Source organism: Squalius cephalus (assembly GCF_949319135.1).
Source record: "Squalius cephalus genome assembly, chromosome: 4".
NCBI lineage: Eukaryota > Metazoa > Chordata > Actinopteri > Cypriniformes > Leuciscidae > Squalius > Squalius cephalus.
Window position 1 is genome coordinate 34,809,942 of NC_137125.1, and position 13,702 is coordinate 34,823,643.

Consider the following 13,702-nt stretch of genomic DNA (forward strand, 5'->3'; position numbering starts at 1 on the left):
TTTTTTCAGAAAACCATTAAAGACTACAATAGATCATCTGCAAAACATGGTATGGACCACTTTGTAGCGGCATTTCTTCCACTTCTTAATAGTTATTTTATACATTTAACATGGATTTAGCAAGTTATTGATAACATTATCATTATTATACTTAATTGTCCTGAACATATGTACACAGGATGAGTATGAGATGGGGGATCCCCCAAATGAGTTGCTGGATCGGATTTCGGATGTGTGAAATAATACTATTTCAAAATAGTTTTTGGAAAAAATAAATGCAGCCTTGGTGAGCATAAGAGACTTCTTTCAAAAATTGTAAATTATTTCAGACCTTTGACCAGTAGAGTTTACATATTCTGTGTGGTTTGGTAGGGTGTTGCTAGTGTGTTCTGCTTATAGATGGTTGCTTATTGCTCTAGACAAAATAGCCCACCACCAAATCAAGATTTCACCTTTCTTTTACTCCATATTTGTGTTATGGACGTAACTAATTCCTCAAATTTTGGCAGGCGAAAAAAAACCCCTGAAAACTCCCAGATAGTGAATCCCATAATCTTATATTAAAAGGACATGGGAAATCAAACAAGATATGGTCAGGCCATCTCCAGCACCATGGCTAATAGATCGAGTCGGATCACTGTGGTCAAAAACAATCAAATCTATCATAACATAATGGGAAAAACATGTGTAAGTAAACGTCCTCAAAGAGTAATGGAGATATCTTTGCTCTTCTCTTTTCATGTACTCTCTTTGTCTTCTCCATATAAGGCAACTTCCTGCCTATTCTCTGTCTTCATCTATCTAGCAGTCTGATCGTGTATTAAATTTCTATTGTGAGCATATTCTTATTTCCAAGCCAGTTTAGACATTGAAAAATGGAAGTGCTGCAACAGAACAATGAAACATTCAGCTGATCGGGATGCTGGGCATGGTCATTGATCACAGAACTCATGCTTGCACATCGGAATAAAGCCCACAATGAAACTTATTCTGCCAAGATACCATCTGATTGTCAAGTCATCTTTATTTATATAGCGCTTGTATAGCACTTCAAAGCAGTTTCACATTAATAAACAAGGTAATCTTCATCAAACATGAGACAAATTCAAATTCTGCTGTAAAACAGCATCTGAGGCAAGTTCAGGGTTGATTCAGTTCGGGTCAATAGTTTTGTAAAGTAAATCAATTATGAAATGAGTTAATTTCATTTATAAGCTGCTCTACAGAAGACAATCGTAATTCACTTGGAGTCAGTTCAATGTTGATTCACTTCAGTTCAATAAGAGTCGATGTTGCAAAATCTATCAATTACGAAACAAAGTTGATTCAGCAATAAATTCCTGTACTGTACTGTATAAAGACTATCCTGTAAAGCAGTGACTCTCAATGTTTTTTTATGAGCCAGCACCCCCTATCCCTTATCTAGGTACCTTTCTGTAGTATATGCGGTCTAATTGTTTTTTCCAAATATTAGTGTTGGGTATTATTCTGTGTTTATTAAAATTAGGCCTACTATTATATTTACACCATTCAAATGGTAGGGGGTCAGTAAAATTCTTGGCGATCTTGAGCTTTCTTTAAAATTCTATCTGACATACCCTGTTGCCCCAAAGCTTAAAGAGACTTGTTACAAAATCCTGTTGAGGATATATCCAAAGTGGATTTTTTACAGTTCGTTCTTACTTTCTTAAACTCTTAAAAAGCTTTTTTTCTTTTTTTTTTTTTCTACTACTGTGATTTTATCTTTACATTTTGGATGGATGTTTTTAATTGGCTTTCAGTGAAAAATAATCATAATTATCCCCTAGTTTTAGAATATATCCCATTTTTGAAGAATATGTTGAATCCAACGCTATCTCACGACCAATTCGTACGAATTCGACGAGCGTGGGAAAATTGGCTAATTCGTACGAATTCGTACGACCTCGCTCGTACGAATTTGAACGATTTGTCTAAACTCACGTGATGGGTAGGTTTAGGGGCGGGGTCAGGGGTAGGTCATTCGTATGAATTCATACGAATTGGGTAAATCGTCAAATATGTACGATTTAGGTCGTATGAATTCGTAAGAATTAGCCACCTCGTCGAATTCGTACGAATTGTCGTGAGATCAGGCTGGTTGAATCACCAGTTTAGTGCTGTCCTGATTTATTTCATAATCTGATTTCCCCCCCACTTTCGAAAGGTTCGATATTAGCGAAATTCTTTGAATGAAAGATCAAAAGGATAAACAATGCAGATTTATTTTTATAGCCATTTTTGATCATATTTACCAGGGTGGCCAATAATTCTAACCACAAATGTATATAAGGTGTCAAAATAATAATGAATAATCCATTTCTAACAAACCCCTCGGCATTTCTTGGAAATCATTATGATGGTAAGAGCAGTGGGTTAAAGTTTAATAAAAGGTGTTTCACCACAGCATGTAATCATGAGAACAGGAAGTGGAAATGGACATATCTTGAAGGTGGTTATGGTGTTCTATAAAATCCTATAAAAAGCGCCTGCGGCTCTTTTGAAAAGCAGGCAGATAATTAAAGCATAGGATCGCTCTACGGTGAGGAAATTGGCAGGCCGCTTAGGGCCTGGTGGAGACGGAAATGTAAAAGAAATCAATGTAGCTTGATCTGCTTGATCTGTCACAATGACTTCACAGAACCAGACACTTTATTTTCTGACTCAGAGCAAGAGACAGAGAACTAAGTTCGAAATGCAGCGAGAAATAAAGCGGTCTTCATTGTAAAATTCAACATTGCACTACAGGCAAAGGCTTGACAAAAATTAACCATGACAAAATGCATGGGGTTACGCATGAAAGTACATCTGCATGCACGTCACACAGCCAAAGGACACAAAAAGACCTCACACACACACAGACATACTGGTGTTATAATGTCAGGGTTTCAGTCTGTAAAGTTGTTCTCAGTGGAAAGGAATGGCTTCTTTGCTCTTTAGCTTACCTGACAGCACGGCACAGCGCAAAGCCCATGAGTGAGATTTCTATGACAATAAAACCGAAGGTCTTTCTATAGCGCTGACATTTAAAATTATATACGTGCACATACCAGTATCATTAGCCACTATGTGCTATTTCAGTCAAACTCTACAGCACTTTCACAAAGTACCTTTATTTTCTCAAGCCTTACTCCATATGTAATGCTAATTCATGAAATTGTATAATTGCATAAACAATGATGGTGGAAAGTCGTTCAGTTGTGATTTATTGCCAAGTCAAGCATAGTCAGGCAGTCAATATGCGTATACAAACACCATATAACTCATTGTGCACTGTTTGTGTGTTGGAAAAGATACCTCAAATTAGGTGGTTTATTGAAGGGAGGACTATCAAACCTATTTTTGCCTGGTAGATAAAAACCACCACCATAAAAACAACAAAACAAACTTAAATTTAAGGATAGACCAGAACCATATTTAGTGGCCAGAAATGCATAGACTTGAGCCACTTTTGACTTGAGCCAGTAAGTAACAACCAATATTTAGTGGCCAGAAATTCATTGACTTGAGCCAGTTAGTAACAACCAAGAAATGCCCTGGAAACCACCCACAACAAGCAGGGACTGTGGCAGTCAGATTTCTATGAACAATTACCAGAAACTTACTGTTGCCCTAACTTTACTCATATTAAAAAAAGATAAGAAAAAAGGCATTGTTCATAATGCCATGCTCATGCTTTTAATTGAGTCCAGTTTTTTTTTTTATTTGTTTGCATAATTTGCAAGTGCTCAATTACCAAAAAATAATTAGTTGCAGTCCTAATTAACAGCACATATCACCAAACAGAATGTACAAACAAGTGGGACAGATTTACAATGAGCTCACACTGCACACTTCACATCAAACTATGTTCATGCCATCTGGCTGCCCTCTCTATTCAGCTTTACAGGCAACCTGTCACAGGTACAATCTCTATGTAACAATAACAATTAATAATAATTAGTACATACACACACGCACACGCACGCACACACTTTCCCATTTTACTAAACTGTTTTTTTTTTTTTTTTTTTTTTTAATAAAAAAAAAAAAAAGGAATATCGTAAGACTGTAAATAAACAACATGACATGCTCACCAAGTTGAGCCAAATACTGCTCATAGGGGGCGCTACAGCTGAAAAACCCTGCTCAAATTGCTTTGCAACCGATTGATCAAACAAGTTGAAATTAAATATGGGTCTTCTTTGGTGCAAGCCAGGGGCAAAGTGAATATCAAGCAACTCAGAATGGACCAAATAAACTTTATTTTTCTCTGAAAGTACTATTCAGTTAGAGGAGTTGCAAGACTTTCTGATGCATTTCAGAACTCTAAACCGGTAAATGATGCAATTCTTCCTCTTTCCCTCTGCACATTCATTACTGACATTATTCCCGCCAGTGTCTCTCAAAGGCATAACAAAAAAGCAGGTGTTTTGTAGGTGTGACCTCAGCACCTGAGCAGTGCATCTGTATCCGAACATCTGGGTGTGCACGAACACAAGCGAGAAGGGACGGACAGCTCACAGCTGCGAGGTCAGAAGACCTTCGGCCTCTCTCGTTGATGTTCCGGGGCGGCTTCCTGTGGGGAACGCCTGTCATGTCGGTGGGCCGCTGTGGGCCCTGACAAACATGCCCTAGCTGTACCCTGACTGAGCGGAGCCATATGGCGACGGAGGCAGAACGAACACGTCCCGTGAACAAAGGTGTCGGAGCATCATGCGTCAGCAGCGTCACGTATACCCTGATCACTACACTGCAGGTCTGGGCCCAGACCTTCCCAGCAGCCGCATGTTTTAAACCCCCAGCCTCATTAGTGCTGGAAGAGGTAACCTCTGTTCGGGACAGGAGAGTGACCAAGCATGCTACGTGCCTTAGCGTAGCGGCGAAGAAAAGAGTGCAAAAAGGGTTCGCCTGATTGATTTACATCCCCAACTTTATTACAGGGGAGAATATGATGTAAAACACCACGACAGTGCCAGATCTAAGAGCAGCCTGATTAAGGTCGACATGTGTCGTCCTTACAAGGGGGAAATTTGGAAATAATGCGACAGTAATCCAGGCAGCCTGATGAAGATGAGCATGGCAGAAACCCAACTCTCTGGCGACCAGCAATTACACCCTCCCTTCTCTAACACGTCTTTTATATATGGAAACGGCAACCCAAACTGAGTGAGGGCTGTTCAGAGGACAAGATAAAGGGATGCTGGTAAGAGAGAGCCATCGTACATTAAAAAAAAAATGTAAGGATGTGTGCACTTTGACCTTGCTGTATAAACTTCCAACTGAAATTCTGAGGCCTTGTTGTTTTTCATTAGGAAAAAGACATAACAAAACTTTCCCCTCAGCTGGCCGCAGAGTATCCCCCTTTGGAAAGCAGAGAGAAACCAATAGCTTTTCTGTTGTGACCCTATTTTCTTGGCATGTTGTCCCTGTTGGCCCAGATGGCAAGAATTAAAACATACTATTGCTATTTGCGTCTTGTCCTACCGAGTCAAACCCAATGATTTATGCTGTGAACACAGCACACTGACCCATAGGACTAAATCAAGAGAAGTGATTATCTGATGTGGACAAGAAATCCCCACCCAATTGACTCGATCAAATTAGGTTTGATCAGACTAGATTAACTAAAATGAAGGAGTAATGGGAAATGTGAAAGAGGTGTTTGGCATCTAAACTTCACTCACTAAAGCACATTTCTGTTTGAGCAGCTGTTTGGGCAAGAAACAAAAACTTATATTGATATTTAGACCAACAGCATGCTTGGAAGTGTGATATTGCTTTTATCCAACAGTTGAATAAACCAGAACTCAATATTCTGTAATTTACATTTTAGAAAATACTGCCAGTTATATTAACAATTTTTGCCAATTAAACCAATGTTTAAAACGAAGCCAAAGCATCAACCATTGCGCATCGCACACTGCGTCCTAACCAGTCGTGACGCCATGACACACGATCATTTCTATGTTAATCCAAGGTTCTGTCCTAACCATCTGTGACTGTGATATGATACAAGTGATAGGGGATTCTATTTTTGGAATGGTTTCTATTTCTACAACATTATGGATGACAGTTCAGGCACCGACTGTGTTTTGTATACTATTAAAATGGTTTAATTTGAGAATGTGTAAAGCAACAATGGATCATTTAACTCAGATCTTGAAAATAACAAAAGAAACATGAACGTTCAGACTGTGAGCTCACTTATGTAAACAAACGAGTGTATTCCAAGACAAAGATTTAATGGGATGGATTGTGATTAATTTTGTTGTGTCTCTTATAGCCATGCCATGTCTAGTGTGGACAGACAAATTGCTTATTGCTGAATTCTAATTGCATCATAACTGGTTACGACACGGTGTGACGGTCCTTTTCCAAATCAATACATTTGCGAATAACCAACACAATCTCATAGAAATTTGTAAGTATTTTACATTTTGGCAAATTAGTGCAATTTGTCCAGTCTCATTTGTACATTTTCGTACGATCTGCTCAGTGACAGTTCTGTTTAGGGGTAGACCATCCTGATTACTTTTTCTAAAAGAAAAACGTTTGTTTTTGTATGATTTACATTGTACGAATTCATATGAAATCATGAGATTGAGTTATATACCTAGAAATCTGTTGGAAATATATATTTTTTCTATTATTAATGTGGCAGATAATTCTACAATTGTGGTATCCCAATGATGATGTTTATACTTTCGAGTATATAATGTTAAATAACACACTGTGTTATTAACATATTATTAAATTGTGTTATATTATATACCTAGTGCATATGCACTAAATGGTAGGCCATGACTACAATAAAAAAAAAGAAAAAGAAACTGCCCTCACAAAAAATAGTCACAGAGGACTCAGGTCCATCAGGATCACTAACGGCATCCTTCAGAATTAATCACAAAGCAGAAGTTATTGTTTAGCTAAAAACTGGAGAAAAAAAAAAAAAAAAAGGCAGGCGTCATATGCATGAATCCCAAATATCAATTGTTCCCTTTCATTGGTTTCTTTCCAAGGCACTTCCAAACCCCATTTAAATGTCTAATAGAAGACATTATCTGTAATCAAGAGTGGCTAAACACAATACATGTGACAGGCGAAAAGCTCTGGAGCCTGACAATGTGAAGGTTACTCAAGAACAAGCCCGAGTACAAACACTTCAACTGATATTGCTCAATCACCAGGCTCATTAAACCATGTTAATGTGCTTGTCTCGATGAAATACATCACATTTCCTGATTCAAAACTGCTAGACTGATGAAAACTAGAGGAACATCTAGTTTTGGCAGGTGGTATACTTTGTTTTTCAGAAGAGACAGATGTAGATACAAAACATCTGCCTAAAGGTAGTTGTCCACGTGTTTGGAAAAAGGATCATTTCTTTAGTAGAAAAGCAAAAATTGTTGTAATCTGCTACTTATTTCACTCTGATTGGTTTCATAAATAACAGAATAATCAAAGACAAGAAAAGACAAGAAAGCTTTTGTTACAGCAAAAGTATAGAATTGAGCAGGCAATCAAAACAAAAGTGGAAGAAAGAACAAGCAATTCTATATAAAGCCTACAAACTGATGAGAGTGAAACACAAAGTCTCTCTCTCTATTTCCCACATAGACACAAAGTGAGTGTGGTGAATACATCAACAATATGCTCTGACTGCAGTCTTTCTCTCAGAAATTAAAGCAATCATTGGGTCTAATGCAGGCTGAGGAGATAGAGGCCTTGTGAGGGAGGAGAGGAGAGGAGAGGGCTTCCTGTCTCCGAGAAATGGGCATTGAATTCTGATTACGGCCACCTAATAGAAAGTAATGAGAGAGGCTTATGCTCCAATGCCTTTTGCTTTCCTGGCCAGAGCAGCGAGCGTTCTCTACTAAAGGCCAAAGCACTGGTGCACTGATTGGGGCTGACACTGCAGCTGGGGGGAGAGAGAGAGAGAGAGAGAGAGAGAGAGAGAGAGAGGGGGAGAGAGAGAGAGAGAGAGAGAGAGAGAGAGAGAGAGAGAGAGAGAGAGAGAGAGAGAGAGAGAGAGAGAGAGAGAGAGGGGAAACGGGCAGAAAAAAGGAAAATATATGGAGGGTACGCACCATCAATCCGGCTGACCAGCTCCTCCAGTGCCTTCACTTTCCTCTGAATACCAGGCTGAGCGAAGGTGTAGTTGTCCTTGAGGGAAAAGAGAGTAATATAAGAAATGTAAAACTCTACACATATTTGCTCAATTAAATACATGTAAATAAATGTAAACACAAACGTGTGTGTGTGTGTGTGTGTGTGTGGGTGGGGGGGGGGGTCGTCCTAAATGCCTTTGCGTTTACAACACAGTTAAATCGAGTCTGATTTTGTGACGAAACTTATTTTGCATGTTCAAGTTTTACTTAATTCCATTGTTACTGGTTACAACAGTAAAAAAAAGTTATAACAATGTTAATTTGTTAGGAGTTCCTTATGATAATGTTACAAGTATTATAACAGTCACCAGTTAGAGAGTATGCCAACACTACTTAAGTTTACACAGATGCCATAAACTTGAAATGAATAACACCAACGTAAAATAAAACTCACAATAATTAACTTTTCAAGTCTAACACTGGCATAAAATAATTCAAGTAACAATGGTGTAAACTAATAATGAATAACATTGTCGTAAACACGTTACAAATAACACTATCACTTATTAGATGTTTATGATGGTATATTCTTGATAGGCTACAGTTCTTTTTGCTGTACTGGGAAATGTATAATTTCTAGAGGTTCTAGATTCAACATGCACAATATTTCTACTGTAAAAAATAGCTGGTAAATGTAATAGTTACATAATACATTGAAACTGGCTAGAGGGGGACGAGTAAACAATGTAGAGATGCGAACACAATGACACAATGGATACAGCACACACCGCAAACACCCCATACATATGCACATGTATGCACAAATGCATGCACCACTGCCCATCCACACTGGGAAGGAAACTGTGTGCTGGCAGAGCTCAAACTGCGTGCTGGGAATAGTGATCCCTATAATTAAGTGATAATATTCATCAAGGTCCTGTGGCCCACAGTGCAGCTTAATTACCACATTCATTTCAGCCTACGTTAAAAGACCCTTCTTGACCAGACAGCTACTTAAGAGACCCCCACCCACCTCTATCTCTCCCCAAAGCCTCAGTGGGATTCCCTTTGCGTTCCCACTGGAGGAAACCTAGACTAGCTATACTGCTCATAGAAATTGAGCTCAAGTTCAGCTGTCGAGAGCCAGCGTTAAACAAGCTGTAGGTTAGGGATGATAAATTGGGTGGTTAGCTATGCGGAGATTGTCAGCCATGGATATAATCAACAGAAGTTGCAGAGCCATCATTCACACCAATAAAACTGCTGATGTGAAGGAGGTATGCGTACAAGGAAAATAACAGACTGTGGATGTATGCATTGTATGTGAGAGGGATAGTCAACCGTAAACGGGTCCAAAGATACCTGCTGTGAAAACTCTCCCGTTAACCAAACTGTGTGAGGAAAAGATGTAGCATACGACAGAGCAAGTTAATAACTTGGAAGGTCATATAAATGTGTGTGTAAATTTGCAAATAACATTCTGTCTTATCCTTATTTTGACTCTGAATTAAGCTCACTTCTTCATTCTCTTCGTTATATAAATAATAAAACAATCCCTACGATTTATACAATATTATGAAGAAATATTTCAAATAAATACATGCACTTAAAAGCTTTCCTTGTATATGTATGTTTTCTTGTCATTTCTCTCTGCCATGTCATCCTTGTATTATTATTATTATTTTTTTTATTATTTAATGTCTTAGAAGCTGAATTAGAAGCTGCTCCTAATTTTTAGATGAAGTTTAACATCAAAATCACTGCCATGATGACCATGAGAATGTATAACTTCATTGGAAAAATTGAGAGATGCCAGTTTCAGTGACAATAAAGGTTGACACCTTATCAAGCGGTCCGAGTTATATCATACTTAATAGGGACACCCTCATACAAACTTTTGTACATTCATTGGCAAAGAAGATTGTAATTGTATAGAATCTACATTCAAATGGTGGCTACCCTTTTCATTTGCAATAAATTGAACTTATATCAGTATTATCTGGCTTTATACTCCAGTCAACTTTCATTGGATCAACCTCAAGTGGCTCTTTTGAGGGATCCAAAATTTGGCAAGAGGTAATGACTGTAGGAGAGTTAATTATACACTTTGGACAACCACCTAATTGCTTGCCAAATAGCATTGTCCCTTGTGCCTTGGCAACCCCAACAAGTGCAAATACCCAGGACTGAACAAAGAGAAGGATTTTCGTAATCAGTCTTCAACTTGCAAAGGTGGACAGACAGATATTCTGCACTATGCGAGTAGGTCTATGGCTCCATCTTTGATGAGACTTCAGAGAGTCAGGATACTTTAATGTAGCCTGGGAGCAGCTGAGGCGGCAAACACCCGCGAGGGGAGAGAAGTCATTAACCGATAAACAATTTCAGCTGTCCTTCAGGCTCAGATGTGCAGCCTCTGCGCTCCAGAGGTGCCTTAGATGAATACATGAATAGCTGGATCCCGACCATTAAAAAAGCCACCTCCTCTTTGCAGTGACCTCGAAACAGGACTTTAAAGGGGCAACACAATGAGGCGGCACTGAAACAGATGGGGCGTCGGCGGCCGAGTCCGTGCTTAGCCTACTTTCGCAGGTCTACACCTAATCTTCAGCTGGAGCACTGACCCTGGAGGATGCTTGTGGCTCAGTGAACATTAACGCTCCACGCCGGGCTAATCTATCTCTGCAGGAGTCCCTGAGAGTTAGGGCAAACCAGCCCTGTTGTGGGGGAATGAGTGGGAATCACGTTTCGAGCTACAGTCACAATCAGGCCAGATCTAAGAACAAGGGCATCTCGTGGGCAAAGTCTTGCCTCCAACTCTTGCATACCTGCCAAGTGCTAAGTGTATGTTAACAGTCAAAACTGACTCAGTAACAACACTCAATTGGGATACAAACACGGGACTATCAGTTTAATGTTGTTTCTACACTATTTTAAAACCACATAAACTGATGACAATGCTGTGTCCAAAATACATTTTTCTGGAAGGTTTAGCAAGTGAAAGAAAATATATCTGCTCCTCATCCAAAGTGATCAGGAAGTATTCAGGAAATGTAACACTTAACAGGAAGTATCATGCTATGTCATGTCACAAACAGAACAGGTCGTTTAAACTGTAGCTGAAGAGTGAACTTTGTAGTTTCATGACATTTGTGAGGAGTCACCAGACAATATGCTCTTAATGGCTTTCTTTGTGGAACTTGAGGACTACATGATATCATTTGATTCTAAACTTCCACAGTCTCTCTCTCTGTTGTTTATTATTGGTTATTGTTTATGCTTCCAATGAGATTTTGGTGCTTGCAGAGCTCCCCTGCATGACACTGCAGAAATAAAAAAATAAAAAAAGTAACGGGGCTCATGGATATGACTCCTTCCTTGTTTATGCTAACAAGGCAAAACTGACTCCAACAACACTCCAATGGGATATAGAGCGAAAAGAGATCACCAGTTTAATTTAGTTGTTTTTCTGTTGCTTTAACTCTGTGAGATTGCCCGGGAGACAACATCTGATAAGAAACCCATTGGATGGCAGGAACTAAACAAGTTAAATGCCTCTTTCTCTTGCTCCTTGTATGTCATGTTCTGGAGACACATGGATGCAATGCAATTAACTCTGAGGCAGGAAGAGTGGGTCAGTCTTAAGCATGCATTAAGTCTGCCCAGAGACCTCTGTAATTATGTCTGCATTATTAAAGCACCCATGCCTTAATGAAGTGCAGGTGCTCTTACACACTGAACCATGGGAGCTGTAAATAATCCAGTATCCATAGTAATATCATTAACCAGCTCTGAACCAAGTTTAGAGGATCCTGAAATCTTGAAAAGAAATACTGTCCTAACTGTATATCACTCACCTTCAGTGGATTACTAATCTCCCTTTGACACTTCCTACAGAGAAAAAGAATAAAGCCACAGACTGAACAAAAAAGGTGATCTGAAATCAAAAGAAGAAGGTGGTGACTTTTTTGTAAATAAGTGAATAACTGTAAATCTGAAGAGATGAAGGCCAGTCCTTTGATAAGAAGTGTTGAAAAGATCTGCTTGATGCAAACAGCAGGCCTGCTGAAAGGATTTGGAGCTGTGATGATGACCCATGATAACCCGAGCACATAATAAGACCTCAGCTTTGTGTTATTCACGGAGAGGAGAGGGCTTTTACACTCTCTCTGTGGCTGCTGGTGCCTTTCCATTAGTCTAAGCAGCCCTCTTTTCCTCTCTGAATCGCTCCTGCTTTTCCAGTCAAAGCTGGATCAGAAATAACCCAGCAATGCAGAGTATGAACATCCAGGATCATGAGCTTATCTTCTGAAGCTTTCCTTGTCTGCATTCAAAGCTTCCCTGGTTCACTCTTTTAAATAAACTATACTCTTCTTTTCTATGTCAGTCACAGAGTCTTAGAAGAAGAGATCACTGAAAAATGAAAATTCTGCAATTGTTTTTTTTCCACCCTTGTGTTCCCCCCTTCCCCTGTGGAGTACAAAAGGGCAATCTGAAGACTTTTCACTACAGAATTCAAGCTCCAAAATGGATAAAAATGACACCATGTAAGTATAATATATGTTCCATGTGCTATATTCAAAGTATTCTGAAGAAATACAATTACTTACAGATTTCAAAACACATTCTTGATTAAACAAATTTGACTTGCGGTGCCAATATTCTGTTACAAGACAAGCAAGAACTAATGGCATTTTTGCATTAATGATGTCAAACCTGATGCATTGCATCAAGGCACTTAGCTTTGATCTGAAAAGGGAATGCAGATAAGATTTAAGAGCTTTGATAGAGGGAATTTCAGTATGTTTCTCACACTGAGTTATAGCACGGAATCAGACAACGTGAGATCGTAAGCCATATAGACTATGGTCCTTTTTGGAGCCTGACAACTGTGCCCACTATGGAAAAGAGCTGAGAAAAGAAAATGGGGCTGGAACGATGTGAAGATGAATGATTGGCAGAATCATCATGTTTTGTTGCTTAACGTCTGTTGTCTCTCTCCAGTGAATTCCATGGCATAGCCTTTACATTATCTTGATAGACAAAAAGAGACACTTGAGAATGTATTCGCACAATGCACATCATATTCATGTTATTGTGGCCAGGGGCTGATGGATTTGCCTTTTAAAGATATGGTTCATGAGTTTAGTGCATTCACATGTGCATGCTTAGAGGAGAGTTAATGAGGGAGGTTATGTGGCAGGCATAATATGAGCGACAGGCTGCACTATCAGACATCTGACTGTGGGGCTCAGTGAGGTGAGACGGAGGCATACGGCTGTCAGTAAAAGAGGGACAGGAGAGAGTGGCAGCCAAGCAGAAAACTCAAGCTTTTCCAGCTGCCACTTCCTCAAGAGTGGCTGATTGAATATAATTGGCATGGGGGCAGGAGAATAACTCAGCCTTCTAAAAACAAAAGAGCAGCCCCTGCTGCAACCCTCGCAAAAAACACTGATACACACCTGGAATAAAATAATGCTTCTGTTGAACACATTATCCTACATGTGCTGAAACAAAATTTTAAACAATAGCCCCCTCTTGGTTAAACAACAGTTCAGAATATAGCCTGACTGTGCATAGGGTCATGCCGGCCC

The 13,702-nt window shown here is 39.3% G+C and overlaps 1 protein-coding gene across 3 annotated transcripts in view; it reads right to left on the reverse strand.

The window, feature by feature from the left end:
* tbc1d22a (TBC1 domain family, member 22a) overlaps nt 1–13,702 on the reverse strand; it is a 157,261-nt gene that overhangs the window by 53,660 nt on the left and 89,899 nt on the right. For all 3 annotated transcript variants that reach the window (XM_079868899.1, XM_079868897.1, XM_079868898.1), the window contains one exon: nt 8,088–8,163. In XM_079868899.1, the coding sequence (XP_079725025.1) occupies nt 8,088–8,163 (76 nt within the window). The remainder of the gene's footprint in view (nt 1–8,087; nt 8,164–13,702) is intronic.